A 17,872-nucleotide genomic window follows, 5' to 3' on the forward strand; every position below is an offset into this window, starting at 1 on the left:
AATTGTCATGGTCAATACAAATAAGCAAGATTTTACTTTCTATAGTCCATTTGGGTCCTAGAGTAAATATAAGGTCTTCACAAGAGACACGCTGGGAGTTTGTGGTTTGATTGCCAGTTAGGCTCTTTTATTTATTTATTTTTAAAGATTTTAGTTGTTTATTCATGAGAGACACACAGAGAGAGGTAGAGACACAGGCAGAGGGAGAAGCAGGCTCCAGGCAGGGGAGTCCGATGCAGGACTTGATCCCAGGACGCCGGGATCACACCCTGAGCCAAAGGCAGATGCTCAACCACTGAGCCACCCAGGTGTTCCAGTTAGACTCTTTTAAAATATATATCATCTTTTCTCACACTGAGTGAGTAGTAAATTGTTTCATTAACCCCTTGGTCCGTTTCTACCCTGAAATATTAACCTTGGCTTACATGATGCAGTGTACAGCTTTACTCCACACTCCGGGACATACTTTGTTGCTTAAGAGAGACAACTAGAACAGCAAAGCTTGCATATTATTCCAAGTCAATCTAACCTGGGACTTTTACTCTCTGTCAGCTCACCAGTGTGTTAACAAGGAGCCAAAATGTAACCAGGATGACTGAAAGAATCCTCAAAAAGAGTCAAGACCTCATGACATTTACTGAGAAGCTGCAGATGAATATCCAAGGTAGTGTGTGCTCAGTGTCTAGTTTGAGGTCAGGGTCTAGTCCGTGATTATTTGGTAGGAAAAGCCCCATTCACTTTATTAAATGTATGAATAGATGTGTGTGACTTGCAACAGATTTCCCAGAGGCAAAGGCCTGGAATATTCCATAGTATTGTCTTTTTAAAAATATGGATGCTTTCTTTTTTTTGTTTTCTTCATAATACCTATACTTAATTCCTAAGGGTCAAGTAGATATGGGGCCTCCCCACCTGTCATGAATTTGTCACATTAACACTTATTAAGTGGAGCACAGGGCACTGGATGGTGAGCCAAACTCCCATAAAGGACCACAGGAGAAAATGAAATACAGAAGGTTATGACTCACAGGTGTAGGAGAAAGTACCTGCCGTGCCTTGAGGGGCCACACAGGGGAGGGCAAGGCGGAGTACAGGCAATGAGAGAGAAAATAGGACATGCCTTTATTGAGGTTCTTTGGTGGAGTCCTTTGGGGTTCCAGGCTAAATCTAGATTGGTCAATCCAAACCAAAGCAGGGGGGTTTTGGTAAGCCCCATGGAGGTCTTACTGGAGAGGCCCATAGTAGACGGCCCTGGGAGGCAGGGGAGACTGTTGGTCACAAGTGCTGTTGGGGAAATCATAACAAGAACTGAGATTTGCTTGTGACCCTGCCGGGGCTGTCTAGAGCACAAGCTTGTATGAGGAACTACTGTCAGTTTAAGGTCACTGCAAACTGCTTGGCCAAACAAAATGGATGTCAAGGCAGCAATGCTGTGGAGTAGCTGTGCTAAACTCTGAACGCCAACCCCTTTGTCCAGAATAGGAGCTGATGGGATTTGGGGCTTCAGTGTGGTCCCAAAGTATATCCACAATATTAGACTAATTTAGTCCTATTCAACTGGGATGTGTCAACTGATCTGGCTTTTAAAGTACCATTTTCAGTTTTCTGGCTACCAGAAACACATCCTTGCTTTTCTTGTTGGGTTATAGTTTAAGGATATAAAAACCACAAAATCCAATAGGAATCAGAATTTATAGGGCAAAAGGTAATGAAATTATTGGAACAAATAATTTATTAAAAAGAATAGTATCAAGTATTGCTGGGTCATTTGTGTGCTAAATATTTACGGAGTGCTTCTATGTGCAAATGCTTGTGCCAGGTGCAGGAAATGCTGAGGTAAACATGGCAGCCACAGCCCTTACGAGTTTATGGATACTGGGCCAGACCAGCATTATATAAACCAGTAATATCAAGTCCATGAGTATTTTGATAAGGGACAACCAAAGTACATTGGAATATATGGGTTGGCCTCGGCTGACCTGAGGGTTCAACCCAGTTTAGGTGAACAAAGCTGGCCTCGTTGAAGGAGGTTCTAAGTCTTCCCATTCTAGTGCTGTCCACTTTTGAGAAACCCGTTAAATGATGGATGACTTTTTTTTTTCCCCATAGAGGTTATTGAAAAAGCAGCAACTCTAAATCAGACCTTGGATGAAGACTTCCAGCAACCCAGTTCTACTCTTCAGAATATGCAAAAGAATATTACATCTTTGCTGGAGATCATACAGAAGAGGCAGTTCACTCAGTTGCACCAAAATGCCGTGCTGGAACTCAAGTAAGTTTCTAAATACCATTCATGACACAATCAATTAGAGGTAGGAGCTTGCATGCTGATTGGAGGGAGGGGAAGACTTGTGGGAGGAGAGGGAGGAAGGCGCGCACTCACTGGGGGCAGAATGTTGTGAGAGAGGGGCTCAATTGTCAGAGAAATGAAACTATGGGTTCCAGCCACTCTCAGCAGAATAAAATACAGTCCGTGCTGATATTTATTTTTGTGCCATGGGTTTGGTTTTTCTCGGTGACCCTAGAACATTTCTACCTAGCACGAACAAAAGAACCTCATGATGCTATATTTATTGAAGATCAAGTATAATGCAGTAAATTCTCAGGGAAGAAAATACAGTTTAGTGGCTATTACCTGTGCCGTAAGCTCTAAGACACATTGACATTATGCCAGAATGATTTAGCTCAGTTGCTCAAACTCTTGCCAAAAACGACCACAAGGAGTGACAGATCAAAGAATTGTTAGACCTACTCACAAGGAGCTTGTATTTCCTTTCAGGCTTTTTTTTCTTAGCATTTTCACAGTTATTACTTAATGTAAAGTAGCTCAAGCCATCTTTCTTCTGGGTTGTGGTAAGTATCTTCAGGAGGGCTTAAACAGTTACACACTGTGCCATCAAAGCTCATTCTCTGTAGTGTGATCTTTAGCCTATGTTAGTACATTTTGGTGTTTTAAATAATGTTGTGATGAACATCTTAGACAAAAATCTTTTCCTCTATTTTTACACTATCATCTTATTAGGGTAGATATTAAGAAACAAAATCATGTAGCCAAAAACTCTGCCCTTTGGAGACTCCTGACTTGCATTTCCAAATTATTTTCTAAAAATTTAAAACAATCCCATTATCCTTTCACTGGCAACACAGTGCTTACATCTTTCTTCATCATCAAATATGGGTTTTGACATTGTTGTTGATTTGTTAGGTGAAAAACAAATGTCAGAGGGCATTTGGAGAGAGAACTAGTAGAATAATCACTAGAATATTGGTTAGGGCCCAGAACTAATCATGAAACGCCACAAGGGGAGGTCAGAGGAGGCGAGGTCCCTGGAAATGAGGAAGAGGGCTGCCCTCTTGGAACACTTGATCTGAGCCAGGGAGGGCAGGCTTCACTTCTCTCATGTTGTCACATAATCCTCTCAACCACTTTGTGAGGTTGGGGAAACAGAAGCAGAGACTGTAAGTACCCTGCCCAATGTTAAATCTTCAGGATAATATGAAACCGGACCATGCACCTAAATCTGAGTGTCACTCTAAACCCTGTGATTTTTTTCAACCCAACACAGAAGGAAGAACCACTTGAGACCCAGTACAGAAAAGATGGGTGGGTGGAGTATGAATGACCAGGTCAGAGACCTATGCTAGGTTATAATCGTGTTCCCATGACCCTGACTTCTCCTGTGCATCCTCCCTTCACCTAAATGCATGGTAGCAGTAGGCACTATTGGGAAAAGGGATCACACCTCCAGGCAGGTCTTACCAGGACCCATCATTGTTGAGGCAGTTACTCCAGGCTCAGCGCTACTAAGTTCTGCTTCCCAACCATCCTTAGCTCCCTGCTGCCTCCAGGATTACATATAAATATCATGTATTTGATTCCAGTTCCACCCATTTCCAGCTTGTCCAGGCTCCCTGGCTGGTCCCACTGCTTCCTGCCCCCATGCATGGTGTGTCCTCTCATTGTTCCTTCCCTCGGTTGTACATCAGAGTCGATGGAGGAGCTTATTAAAGATGAAGATCCCCTGGAGATTGTTGGGAATCACTTGTGGGGATGTCCTCTCCCACCATCACCCTTCCACGTCAGTTCACTCATTGATTCGGTCATTTATCAAATGTATTGAGTCCCCAGGTGGTAAGCATTGTGCTAAGAGTTGGGGACACAAAGGAGAACAGTCTTCTTGCCCACTTGGAGCTCGTATCCATTGGGAAGAGTTCATTTTCTAAGTAGCATTTGTGTGGAAGAAGAGAAGGCAGGTGGCCCCTCTCACACTTAATTCCCTTAGCGCCCCCCGGCCTGCCTCACCTGCTAGCTCTCCACCCCACCCTTTCTCTGTTGTTGAAGCTCTTCTGTTTCTATCTGGAATAAAGTTATCCACGAGATTGCTGCTCTCTCTCTCTTTAACTTAAAAGCCATCTTTAGTCATGATTTTACTTATATTTTTAAAAACTAAGTTTAAAATGAGTTCTCTGGCCTCCTCTTTCCTATTTTCCATAGATAATCCCTGTGTATTTATGCCATTTCAAATTTCATGGATTATTTTAGGAATTATGCATCACCTTTTTTTATTATAACTCTTAGAAAATGGTCATGCATCCTGAAGTATGGCATTCTTATAAATGAGAATACTTACCACACCTTCCAGTTATTTATCATGCTTGTATTGGTGTCCCCAATACCACTGCCATAATGAGTTTCCCTAGGGCCCTCAGGACTCATGGCCAAGATTTCTGAGGTGATGTATTAAGGATGCGAGCTGGATACAGAGGGAAGAAGACATAGTGGAGCTTGGAGGAATCCACACAGCCCTCCCTAAGCTCTCTCCCCCTCATGAGGGGGTCACAGCACACCCTGCCCCCAACATTGTAAACACAGCACCACATGTGGGGTGTTTCTTCTCAGGGAAGCCTATTAGAAGTTCAGCATCCAAGGTTTTTATTTGGGACCTGGTCCCATATCACCCTCTACCTAGCACGTACCAAATTCCAGACTCTCCGAAGGAAAGCAGGCGTTCAGCAAAAAACACATTGCTTGCACAAATGGTCGAGGCAGTGAACCACCCATGAGTTAGGGAACAGTGGGAATGCTTGCAGACATTCCCCAAGGGCTGGCAAAGGAGAGCTGACTCCGGCCTGCTGTTTCCCTGCTGTACACCGTACCCTTTACCGCACACTCACTATACATCATCATTCGTAGCTGTGCTTCCCAGCTGTTTTCCATGCTGGTGTCCCCAGAGCTCTCCAAAGACACTTCATTAAAGAAATGTGTCCTGGGGCACCTGGGTGGCTGTCAGCTAAACATCCACCTTCGGCTCAGGCCAATGATCTTAGAGTCATGGGATCAAGCCCCGCATCAGGCTCCCTACTCAGTGGGGAGTCTGGTTCTCCCTCTCCCTCTGCCCCTGCTCCCCACTTGTGTGCACTCTTGCTCATTTTCTCTCTTTCTTAAATGAATAAAATCTTTAAAAAAAAGAAAGAAAGAAAGAGATGTGTCCTGTGGCTATATAAGTTTGGGAATGACAGTGTCTACTCAGGGGATTCAAGGTCTTCACTGCAAGTCTTCTCAAAACTTTTAGTATGCTGGTGTGCGTGGTGCATCTCCTAGAGGAACTTAGAGAGCACCTAACTTCACCTCAGTGCTCTTTCTTGCAGACCCTGCCTCCAGCTCATGGGATTTTAGTGCAGTGGAGGAATGTAGTTTGAGAAACACTGGTATAGTTGGATTCATTGAACAAATTTTGCAGGAAGAAATGAAGAGTGCTGCTGAGGTTTTTTGTTTTTAATCTTTATCAAGTCATTGATGACTATATCAATGATCACAGTTTAGGTGGCAAAGTCACTTCATAGATAAAAAATTGACCTCTGTTTTAAAATTTCTTAGATACTCTGTTTAACGGGATGAAGTGATCCATGGTCAGACATTAGAAATATATTGGGTTTACTTTCCTGTGTACTTTTAGCTCTTGTTGCCTGTATCGTACTGTGACATCTTATTATCATGAAGGATCATAAGAATGTTCAAATAATTCCTGGTGATGTTCTAACCATGTCAGAGTTAAGTATACCTTTGGAAGATGTTTTCTATTGTGTCCTAGGCCAGCAATCTGATATCTATGAAAGCTGAGAGCGACTTACAAGGAATTTCCCATGAAGTTTTTCAAAGTTCTCCTGACAAAGCAGGAAGTTAATTGGATATGTTCAACCCGTACAAAGGTTTATAGTGTGAAAATTTTATTATCATGTGTAACTTTAAATTCAAAATTAATTTAAACAAGCAATTTGATAGGTTTTCCTATTCTTTTGCAAATATGCTATCTTTCAATTTCATACAGCTTGCTCTTTCCAGTGGTACAAATTAGATCTTTCTGGCATTTGGATTTTCAGTTTTTATAAAATCCATTTTTTAACTGACTGTGGAAAAAACTTTATGTCCTATAAATACATTGGTAACTTCATACAAATGAAGCGAATCACTGAATAGCCTCTTTTCAATTTCTTGCTGTCCTAGAAAGCAGGATGATAGTTTTCATCAGTCACAGACTGTAGCCCCAGTTTTCTGCATCCAGATGCACAGAGATAATTTCTTTTAATTCCTTTACTAAAATATGTTAAGTTTGTGAATAAAGATAGGTTGTTGAGGATAAAGTGTAAATATGCCATGCCTGCTGCTGTCTTAGAAAAATTACTTCCTGGGGCACCTGAGTGGCTCAGGTGGTTAAGCATCTGCCTTCAGCTCAGGTCATGATCCTGGCACGGTCCTGAGATTGAGGCCCATGTCCGGCTCCCTGCTCAATGGGGAGTCTGCTTCTCTCTCCCCCTCTGCCCCTCCCCTGCACCTTCTCTCTCTGTCTTAAAAAAAAAAAAAAGAAAACTTACAAAAACTTACATCCTTGTCTAAGAGGTGATGATGTACCACTTATGGTTGCAAGAAGACACAAGGTATGGAAATGTAGATTCTTTCACTATCAGTTCATGAAATGAGCGTTGTTCATTTACTTACGACATAACCCGTCTCTATTTAATAGGGCTGCTGAAGATTTATTGTTACAAATTCAGAAGAATTGCCAAGAGCCACAGAGAGAGTTGGAGGTATTAAAAGCAGCAGCAAGCAGCCTCCTTTCAAAACACAACAGTGAGCTGCAGGCAGCCGGAGACCTCGTGAGGGAGGCAGAGGTGAAGACCCAGGAGAGCAACCGCCTGGTGCACCTTGCCCAGGCCAACCTGCAAGAGTTCAATGTGAGTCTTCCTGAGGATGGTCTCCTTCCTTCTCAGTGAGAGCAGGGAGCCGCGTTCTCCTATGTCACTAATATCTGTTGGCTTCTTTTAAAAAACTGAGCCCCACGTACTAACTGCAGGACGTAGTGTCAGGCACTAACATTCAGAAGCTGGCTCGCTTTCTGAAGCCTCCTCAAAGATGATTTTTGCCGCAGGATAAGAAGCTACGTGTTCAAGAAGAACAAAACTTGACCTCGATGCTAATTGCCAGAGGGAGAAGATTGCTAGATGCTGTCACTACTCATTCAGAGGTGGCACGAGATGCCCTGGCAGTAAGTTACAGCTCAGAGAATCTTCACACGCCTCACACACATGCACATGTGTATACACTGTTACACAGATGCATATATACTCACATTACGAACTTCTCTATGTAGCAGTTAGAGCGCCACCGGGATGAGCTACTTCTGTGGACTGCCAAAATCAGGCACCATGTAGATGATCTGGTCATGCAGATGTCCAAAAGGAGAGTGCTTGACCTTGTCTACAGAGCAGAGGACCACGCAGCTGAGCTCCAGAGACTAGCAGGTGCCCTGGTCAGGTGAGAGCACACCTTGCAGGAAACCCCAGGGCAGGTGGTCCATTGAGCAAAGAGCGTAAGAAGGGCTCTTCTGGTCACGGTGTTGAGTCCCTCTTCCTTTGTCTATGAATGAAGACTCCTATTTTCTTCGCGTGGCAAAGAGGATTTCCTCCCATGTCCGGTAACGCTAGTTTTCCTTCTGCATGTGAAAGAAAAATGCGTGCTGAACCAGAGACAAGTAAAACAAATACTAGCTGTGATATCAAGCCCGTAAGGCCTTGCTAAGCCCTCAGGGTTTTGTTAGGTTGGACAGAACGAAGCCATCAATTTCTTTACAGATCCCGTCCTTCTGGAGTGTGTGATTTGGCCGGCTTTATACGTGGAGGGAGGTTTGGTTGCCCACACTGGAAGACGCTAATCCCCTTTATTTTTGACTTCCTGAAGGTCTATTGTTATCTTACAGTTATTTTAATATATGTTTTTAGCATTTGTTAAGTATGTGCTCAGCTTGTTACAAAGTGCCTCTAAACGAGAAGCATGACATGAGTACAGTGGTTCTCAAATTTGTCTGCACTTTGGAATAGCCTGGGGAACCTCAAAAATATGGAGACATCTGTCCCCTTGCCCGCCTTCCTCTCAAAGGCTGTGACTTAATTGGTCTAGATGTGACTTGGGCTTTGTCATATTTTTAAAGATCCCCATGTTATCTAATGTACAGCTAATGAAGGAACTAGTGTTTCAGCCTTATCGGAGATGTACAGGATATTGTAAGTTAATTGGTAAGTTTATTTCTTTAAAATTTGTTCCAGGTCAAGGTAGAAAAAGTCTGGGCACACTGGGAATATGCTGTATGCTGCTGTGTGTTGGGTGTGTTTTGTGGGAGGGAAAAGATTGAGTAATGCTGCCATAAAAGATTAGCTCACACAATGAAAGCAATTAAAAATGATATGATAGAATGTATAAATCATGTGCCGCATTGAGTATTACCGCCTACACGCGCCATAAGAATCTGTAATAGAAAATAGAATCTCAGCCTCTCTCTTTTCATCAGCCCTCATTATTTCCCAAAAGAGAAAAAAAAAATCTGCCTTACATACATAGCCAGCACAGAACCCATATTACCTAGCACAAATAGTAAGAGCAATTTGGTATGATACACAAAATTAAATAATATTATCTTTTATTTATAAGTCACCCAATCTTGCCAATCAAGTAGTAACTGCTGGTGTCTGGTTTGGGAATCACTCCACTCGATAGCCTTAGGAAGAAAATGAAGTGAGTTACTCAGCAGGCAAAGATGTGTCAATTGTCAGATTTCATTTTCAAGATAGAATGAACTGGATGAAATTGCACCATTACCAGTTGGCAGGTTCATAAGTGATTCGCCCACTTGTAAGAGTGAAGTTCAGATGATTGAAATATTATCTAATCCTCCTCCAAGACCTCTGGTGAATGTCATCAACTTGGCCTGTGCCTTTTGGGGAACAGGATTCGACATCCTTACATATGCTTAGGGAAGCTTTTCGAAAATTAGCAAGTATGCAGCAGGAGAGATTGCAGCCAATGCAAACCCGCAGGGCAGCCCCCCAGACTATGCAGGGGGGTGGAACAGAAGTGAAAGAATGTTGCGGGCAGCTGGCGGAAACTGGTGGACCCTTAAAACCATGGAAAATGTCAAGAGTCCCTTCTTCGGGTGTTAATTAAGCAGCACTTCTGAGTGTTACGGTGACACTATAGCTACCGCTTACAAGGATTACATTTGGAGTCAGAAGAATCCCTACGTAGTTATTCCCTGTTAATACTTTCCCAAGGGTAGAAACTAGGGAGCTTTCAGGAATAAGGGGCAAGTCCCATTTGGCTTCTGCTAATATTCACAAATATGCTGATTACATAGTGGCCTTGGCAGCGTTAGACATGTGTCCCTGAATGCCACCAGCGCAACCCACGTCCATTCCAACATCCGGAGCCTGATTGAAGAGTCAGAGAAAGTGGCAGAAGATGCTCTCAAGACTGTGACTACAGCGAGCCTGGTGAGAGATGCCCTGGGGGCTGCCTTCCTTTCCTATGTGCTGTGGGAGATTGTTCTAGAAGGTGCTGAGCAGAGATTCTGTGGCTTAAATTCATGCTTGTCCACATTCTTGTCTGCTGCGATATTTGTCTCTGGCATTATGTGATATAGGGTTTCATTACCTAAGGTCATAAATACTACTTTTTCTTTTTTAAAGATTTTATTTATTTATTTATTTATTTATTTATTTATTTATTTATAGAGCACACATGAGCAGGGGGCGAGGGGCAGAGGAAGAGAGAGGGCCTGACTTATAACCTGAGTCTAAGCCAGCTACTTAACTGACTAAGCCACCTAGGCACCCTTTAAGGTCATAAATACTTCTTTACGAAGACTAGGGACTGGTGATGTGGAAAGGAGGAAAATCTCACAATTTTTTATAGCAAAAGGATAATGCTCCCTGATATCTACTTGAGACTTCCTTTCTTATCTCTGGAGAAATCTTCATTTAATGTCTGGTTTTTGTCTTCATATATTTAAAAATGTGTTCTTTCTCCTCAGCCATGAATTAAGACAATTTAAATCATCCCTACCCATTATCTAGTGAACTCCCATGTTGGGAACTAGACCAGAGGCTATTCTGATAGAGCTGCTGTCCCCATCTCCAGTGAGAGGCCACCTGCCCCTCCTCCACCCCCATTGCCTTGTTTAAGTTGTCCTGTTTCCCAGTTCTCAGAATCCCTTGTTTCTAATGGGAAAGTGGCTCTTCAGCGCAGTTCCAGATTTCTAAAAGAAGGCAACAGCCTGAGCAGAAAGCATCAAGGTAAGTTTCTAGCTTGGACTGGATCTATGAGCAGAGTGAGTATGAATCTTGAGCATACTGCTGGAACATTTTCCTTTCCTGGAGCAATTTGAAAGTGAACAATCCTTTGTCACAGTGACATTCCAATTTCCTATCATAGAAACATCATATAATTTAAATTTTTAAATTTTTGTGTTAGTGCTATCTCTTAATGTGTGGGTACCTCTAGTCTCCCATAGACTCATTAAGCCTTCTCTGTATCTAAATCCCCCATGCATGGCTTCAGCTCGTGGGCTGTCACCATTGCACAGTGTGTGTCAAGTTCTCTTTGGTTTCATGTTCTCCTCTATTCATCTTGCACTGTTTCACAGTTTCTTGAACAGTTGTATTATGTGTGATATATTCCTTTTGCCAGTTTTGCCAAACAGGGCTAATATAATGTTAACTTCATGGTAGCTTCTCATTAAATCATTATTGACTTCAATCACAATAGATTTATCAATTTCATAACAAAAATACCTATGCGGTTAGTTTTTCCTGAAGGGTTCAGTAAGCAGTGATTTGGCATATATAAGGGCTGCCGGTCCAGTAAGCACCACACAAAATGGCAGCAGGAATCAGTTGTATGAGAAAAACATACGAGTTTTAGAACATATACTTTTCACCTTAATATATTCTAATAGATCAAAAATATCAAGTCCTTTTTTATAGGACTAGAAAGTGGGCTGTAAACAAAGGCCCTTTCAGACCACTTCCATGCCCAGTACTGGATCCACCCATAGCTGTCTGAGTCAAGGGCACGGATGTATGCATATTTTTTTGTTTCTCTGTGAGTGACACAATTTATGTCGTCATCTCACGCTAGAGAAAGTCCCTAATGCTGGATCATAGAGCAATTTAAACACAAACTCTAGCATCAGTATTGATGGGCTGTGGTCTCAGCTTACACGGCAAAAGGTATGTCAGAGGCCACCAAATAATCAACTTTCTGGCAATTAAAATTGTGGGCAGAACCATTGTGTTCATCAGGTATTTTATCCATAATTCATTTTTTTAACCATGTGTCCAGCATCAAGACATGACTATGTATTATGAATAGAAATATTAAAAGTAAAAGCTTTGATCCAACAGCTTTGATCAGACTTGAAGGAGGCTGAGTTGAGCACCTGTCCTGTGGTGAGAGGGTAGGGAGGGGGAGTAGGGGTGCCCTGAGGCAAGATTCTCAAGCACAACAATGTTTTACAACCCAGAAAGATAGATAAGATTTAGATGTGGACAGGAAGTTAGTGACTAAGACTGCGGGATTTAAACCCAAGTCTTCACTGAGCTCTAATTAAATTGGACATGCAATTTAAGAAGAACTATTAGGGAGAAGTGCAACAAGCAAAAGAGGAAAAAAAGACCAAGCAAGCTGAAAACACTCTTAATATGTATAATGAGTGATGCTAAGACTTGTTGGAAAAATTTCAATATTGGGGGGGGTGTCTCTGTAGAAAGCCATTGATTCTGTGGATGGTCAGAGTGATGAGGGAAACTATTGCCTAGACAACTTTTGAGTAGGCTCCCCTTAAAGAGGACACTTTCCCCCCTTAAACAGGTATCACATTGAAACTGAATGAATTGAAAAATACAGCAAATAGATTTCAAGAGGATGTGGATACAATTACTAGGCAGACCAATGAATCACTCTTATTACTCAGAGCAATTCCTGGAGGTAAGTGGAAAGGGGGTTCTTGATTGAATTAATGTTTCCTCATTGGAAAGCCATTACACAGGAGCAGAAGGAAGTCCTGCTGCAAGCCTGATTAACCGCCCTTGCTCAAAATCGAGACCAAGATGGATAGAGTTTTTACCTGCAGAGGAGTAGGACTTGAAAGTGAAGATAACTATGCTTTAAATAACTCCAGAGCACCTGCATTGGAATGCTAGAATCATACTCTGAAAAGCAAACGCCTTGGGAGACTTGATGCTACCGTGAATTGCTTCTTTTAAAATGGCTTGACATGTCCCTTGAATGAAAGGGTCATTCAGAGAAGTCAGCAAGGAGCTGAATGTTCCCGCTCTAAGGGAAGATGCTAGATTCATTATAAATGTGGGCAATTACAGAGCTCTTGCTTGGTGATCTTCCTTCATGAGGCAATAAAGCATTCTAAAATAAGCTCATAAATCACATGAGTATTGATGGTTTAGAGCTGCACTATCCATTACAGTCCGAAATAGGGATACCTTTGTAAAGTGTAATACGAATGAATCGATCTGTAGTGCATTGTTTACATTCCCTCAGCCTTCTCCTTTTTTTTCTTAATAAGCCTTACAAGGATTATTAAGAAAACAAACAACTCCAGAGTTCTCTCTGCGGATTCCCCTTGCACACGTGGGAACTACTGTGGGGAGCTGGGCTTGGGCCCTTTGGACTGCCCTCTCACCTTAAACATGGAAGCGTTTTCTGACTTGAAAGTTTTTCTTTCTTTCTTTCCTTCCTTCTTTCTTTCTCTTTTTTCCTCCCCCCAGCTTTTTTTTTTTAAAGAACACATGATGTATGTTGATTAAACACTGAAAAGTGCCTTTTTAGGGGTGCTTGGATGGCTCACTTGGTTAAGTGTCCAACTCTTGATTTTGGTTCAGGTCATGATCTTAGAGACGTGAGATTAAGCCACATTCGGGCTCTGTGCTGGGGATGGAGTCTGCTTGAGATTCTCTTTCTACCCCTTCTTCCAATCCCCCCGCCCTTAAAAAGAAAAACACCTTTTTTATTTGGAAGTAATTTCAAACTTGCAGAAAAGCTGCTGTAAGAGTAAAAAGAAACCTATGTAATCTTTATCCAGATTCCAGTGTTCATTTTTGTCCTATTTGTGAATGGATACTTTAAAGATGAATACTACTGCCTTTAAAAAAATCATCATGCAGATTTTCTAAAATAACTGAACTCTACTTTATTGATAGTGACCATTTAGTCTCTATTCTGCTGTTCCGTCTAGCAGCCAGTTGACACTGTGGGCAAATACCGCTTCCTCTAGCCTATGACACGCCCATCTTACCTACAAATTTAAATTCCCCAACTTTCTTATCCACACACAAAGTAGTTTGAAGAAGGTATTTAATGAACATGAGAAGGGAGTGATAGAAGGGAGAACAAATAAAGAAGTTTAGCTTATTAACATTTGAAAATCTGAGCACAGGTGATTAGTAGGTGCTTTCATGATCTCATTGCATATTGAAATTTCAATACAGAGGATTGTTACCAAAATTATTTCATTGGTTCCTAAAAGGGAGCAGAAAGGCATAGCGTATGCAGTCTTAATACCATCATTAAAAACCCAGAAGCCCCATTTGTCTTCAGCAGCCAATAAGAAATACTGTAACATGTTTCCATGAAACGTTAACGTTTATTGTGGTTTCTGGTTTTCCCCCATGTATAACCACAGGGGTGCGTGCTTGCCTATAAATCTATTTCAGGTGTCAGAGACAAAGGAACCAGAATCAAAGAGCTGGCCATATCTGTAAATCAGAGCGCGGCAAACACTCTGAAGAACGTGGTAGGATTAAGCCAGAAGCTGTTGAACACATCAACTGACCTGTCCAGGGTTAACGCCACCTTACAAGAAACCAACCAACTTCTACAGGACTCCTCAATGACCAGTACGTCATGGTCTCCCTTCCCATTAGGAAAGCTTGCATTGTGAGATTTTGAATTTGCCAGGTGTACGCCGGTGTCTTGTTGACAAGCAGCATTCATACAGAATAAAAATGCAGTAATATCTAGATTTACATTTATCAAGAAAGAGAAGGGCCTTGGGTAATGCTTGGTGCTCGTGCATTTCTCATATGCAGTTGACCCTTGAACAACACAGGTTTAACTGTGCAGGTCCATTATACACAGACTTTTTTTTTTTTTTTTTTTTTTTTTTGCTGTTGTTAAATGAATATATTACAGAAAACACGTTTTCATTATGATTTTCTTAATACCATTTTCTTTTGTCCAGCTTACTTTATTGTAGGAATATAGTATAGAATACATGTAACATACAAACCACGTTAATTGACTATTTGTGTTGTTGGTAAGGCTTCCAGTTAACAGTAAGCTCTTTCTGGGGGGTGGGGGTTCTTGGGGAGGCAGAAGTTATATGCATCTTTGCATCAAATCCTTGACGTTTTGGTAAATACAGTTGATACTTGAAGAACTCAGGGGTTGAGGCATTCAACCGCCATGCATGGATTTGATTATTAGGATAGTCTATTTTACTCAGTGCGTTGGTAATATAGAATTCATTTCTCCTGTTTCCTCTCTGCCACCAACTTCCTTGCGGCTTGATTCTTGCTAGCTCTGCTAGCTAGAAGAAGAGTTAAAGATGCAGAAACACAAGCCAGCCTTTTATTTGATCGGTTGAAGCCTTTGAAGATATTAGAAGAGAACCTGAACAGAAACCTTTCAGAAATCAAACTGCTCATCAACCAGGCCCGGAAGCAAGCAGCTTCTGTGAGTGTGGGCTTCTGTGCATGGTCTCAGGGGACTCCCATAGAGGGGACGGTCGCCCCGGTCCCCTGGACTGCTAATGACTCAGCTCTTACCTCCTACATTTCTCACAGCCCTGTCTGTAGTACATTTAGAACTTTGTGTTAAGTGTATTCACTTAAACATATATATTTTAAGTAACAACTTACGACTTTTATTCATGATGCCTATGCTTTTTCTCGAAAATGCCTTCTCTCTTGCCCTGGACAGTATATTTAAGTATATTTAATTAGTCTCATTTTCTTTGTTTTTTGTTTTGTTCAACATGTTTCAAAACGTTGTTAGCAAAGAGATCTCATGTCTTTATGGAGATTGATAATTATAGCCTAGACATAACAATCCACAAGTATTAGTTAGCAATCCTAGAGCTCGTGGCCTAAGTGTTTACGTCTGAGTTTCCTTGGCTGAGTATGGCATTACGGCCATCATTTTACCAACCCGGTGTTAATAATCCAAGTATTCCTCAGAATGTTTGCACACTATGAGCCTCATTGTCCAGGAGTCTGATACCATAGTCTGTACACACACAAATGCTCACCAATCCAGGTCACTAAATGCATAAAACACTTGACAGCTGGACAAGTACAAACTGGGAAAAATGTTTTACAGCATTCCATAGCATATGGCATTGGTTGTGCTCTATAGGAGAGGCATTTCAGGGAAATAAAAGACTTTCAAGAGAATATACAGTTGCCACACTACTGGGGATTTATGGAAGACAAATGTGACCTCTGGTCTCCTGTTCATCAGCCTGATCCCTTCTGGCTAAGAGAAAGGAGTTCTGGAGTCTTCAACTCCCCCCTCCCCTGACTGGCCTCAATATTGAAAATGGCTGTAGGTTGACATGAGCCCTGGTTTCTGGTTTAACTTTCAATTAAAGCCACCAAATAAGCATACGCTGGATGGAAGTTTCTAAAAGCTCTGATTAATACAAACATATAATCGTTAAAGCTAATATAAGAAATATATGCAAATACTTACTTGGAGAAATGTGTAGTAAGTACAAAAGTTGCTCTATAAATATTTGCTGAATGTATAAATAGATTATCCCTTCGTTTATGTGACAGATGGTCATCAAATATCCTCCCTGTGTCAGGTGTAAAGATTCCAAGCTAATCTGGATAAGCTCCTTGTCTTAAGGAATTAAGTCTCACATGAGTGAGACCATTTCCTACATCACATACTCTTCAAACTTCAAGACTGACTTTTCCATATTTAAATAGTTCACCAAATAAAGTAATTTTCATCACCACCTGATCTTTCAGTCTATGAAACACAAAGTATTATGTTTAATCAAGAAGAGGAACCTTGCCTTCCAGTGAAAATCGGTTATGGAACAGCACTTTTGAACTCCTGGCGTGCTGCCGACGTGTGTCACTAAGTGATTAGGACACCTCCCTTTTCTTTTACAGATTAAAGTCGCCGTGTCAGCAGACAGAGATTGTATCCGGGCCTACCAGCCTCCGATTTCTTCTACTAACTATAACACCTTAACACTGAATGTCAAGACAAGTGAACCCGATAACCTTCTCTTTTACCTCGGGAGCAGCACCAGTGTGAGTATGGTCTTGCAGAAAGTAACAGTGAATCTCTCATGAATGTGTGTATTTCCTGAATTGGCAGGGTTTTTTGATGGAAAACAAAACAAAACAAAAACAGGGCCCTGGTGAAATCACTAATCTTTCTAAGGGAGCTAAGCTCTTGTGTGAAACTAGTGGCATTAAATTAAAAACACACAGGACAAAACTGAATGCATGCGAGGAGGGCGGCGATTTTGAGAGGGTCTTAACTGCTAGCTGTGAGGTAGGATTTCCTAATGTCTTCTGCAACCTCTTTAGCCACCGAGTGTAGCCGCTGGTATGTAAAGTGGATCTGGGTGGTGGTTAGCAGGAGTGGAGGTGCATACCCTATGGGGCATATCAGAATTGTCCAGCCTCACTCGGGTTCTTCAATGCAACAAGAGTCCAGTGGTTCCCATAGGGGCAAGTCCCCTGTGGAAGACCACTGACACCTTTGGCTGCCAGTGGGAATGGGTCTGAACTCTTGGGATTGTGAGAGCAGAAATATATTAAGAAGCACAAATTCTGAAACCTTCTTGGGAACTATGGTGCAGAATACATGCAAGTTCCTGATAGGGGATTTCATGGCTCCTGTCTCACTGGGTATTTCATGTTTGTTTATTGCCTTCTCAGATGGAGCAAATAAATAAATAAGTTCAGTGTGTTCCCTCATGTTTCCTGTAGGCTACTGTTGACCCCCCAGTGAGTGTTCTTGGAGAACTTTCTGGAAGGCACTGTGGAGGGCCATGCAGAGCAAGGGTGGTGAGGCACTGATATCCAAAGATGGCTTAACCGTCTCCAACACTCCGTCTAGAACACTGATGTTCTAGCTCCAGTGAGGGGGCGCATTTAAAGACAAAAGACAGGGTTTTTGTTTTGTTACCTAAGAATAGGGAAAATGCCCTAGGAGCTCATTCTCTAACATGTTTGGGTAGTCACACAACAACTGGCATGAAAACTCATCCCAGCTCATGCCCGCACCCCAGGCTGATTTCATGGCGGTGGAGATGCGGCGAGGGAAGGTGGCCTTTCTCTGGGATATGGGCTCCGGATCAACGCGGTTGGAATTTCCAGACTTCCCCATTGATGACAACAGATGGCACAGTATCTATGTAACCAGGTAGCAGAGAAAGTTCTCTCCACCTGTCTCTTTTTTTCAAACTGTATCTTTGAGGTTTGTAATATGTTTGTCACATCA

At 42.0% G+C, this 17,872-nt stretch overlaps 1 protein-coding gene across 1 annotated transcript in view; it reads left to right on the plus strand.

Annotated features, from left to right (window-relative positions):
- Positions 1–17,872, plus strand: part of LAMA1 (laminin subunit alpha 1) — a 156,199-nt gene that overhangs the window by 110,514 nt on the left and 27,813 nt on the right. Inside the window, exons 35-46 of the mRNA XM_077900013.1 lie at positions 553–664; positions 2,110–2,272; positions 7,023–7,233; positions 7,428–7,544; positions 7,650–7,813; positions 9,687–9,822; positions 10,530–10,623; positions 12,200–12,316; positions 14,059–14,241; positions 14,925–15,079; positions 16,528–16,671; positions 17,661–17,794. Coding sequence (XP_077756139.1) covers positions 553–664; positions 2,110–2,272; positions 7,023–7,233; positions 7,428–7,544; positions 7,650–7,813; positions 9,687–9,822; positions 10,530–10,623; positions 12,200–12,316; positions 14,059–14,241; positions 14,925–15,079; positions 16,528–16,671; positions 17,661–17,794 — 1,730 coding nt within the window. The remainder of the gene's footprint in view (positions 1–552; positions 665–2,109; positions 2,273–7,022; positions 7,234–7,427; positions 7,545–7,649; positions 7,814–9,686; positions 9,823–10,529; positions 10,624–12,199; positions 12,317–14,058; positions 14,242–14,924; positions 15,080–16,527; positions 16,672–17,660; positions 17,795–17,872) is intronic.

Source organism: Canis aureus, chromosome 6 (genome assembly GCF_053574225.1).
Source record: "Canis aureus isolate CA01 chromosome 6, VMU_Caureus_v.1.0, whole genome shotgun sequence".
Taxonomy (NCBI): domain Eukaryota; kingdom Metazoa; phylum Chordata; class Mammalia; order Carnivora; family Canidae; genus Canis; species Canis aureus.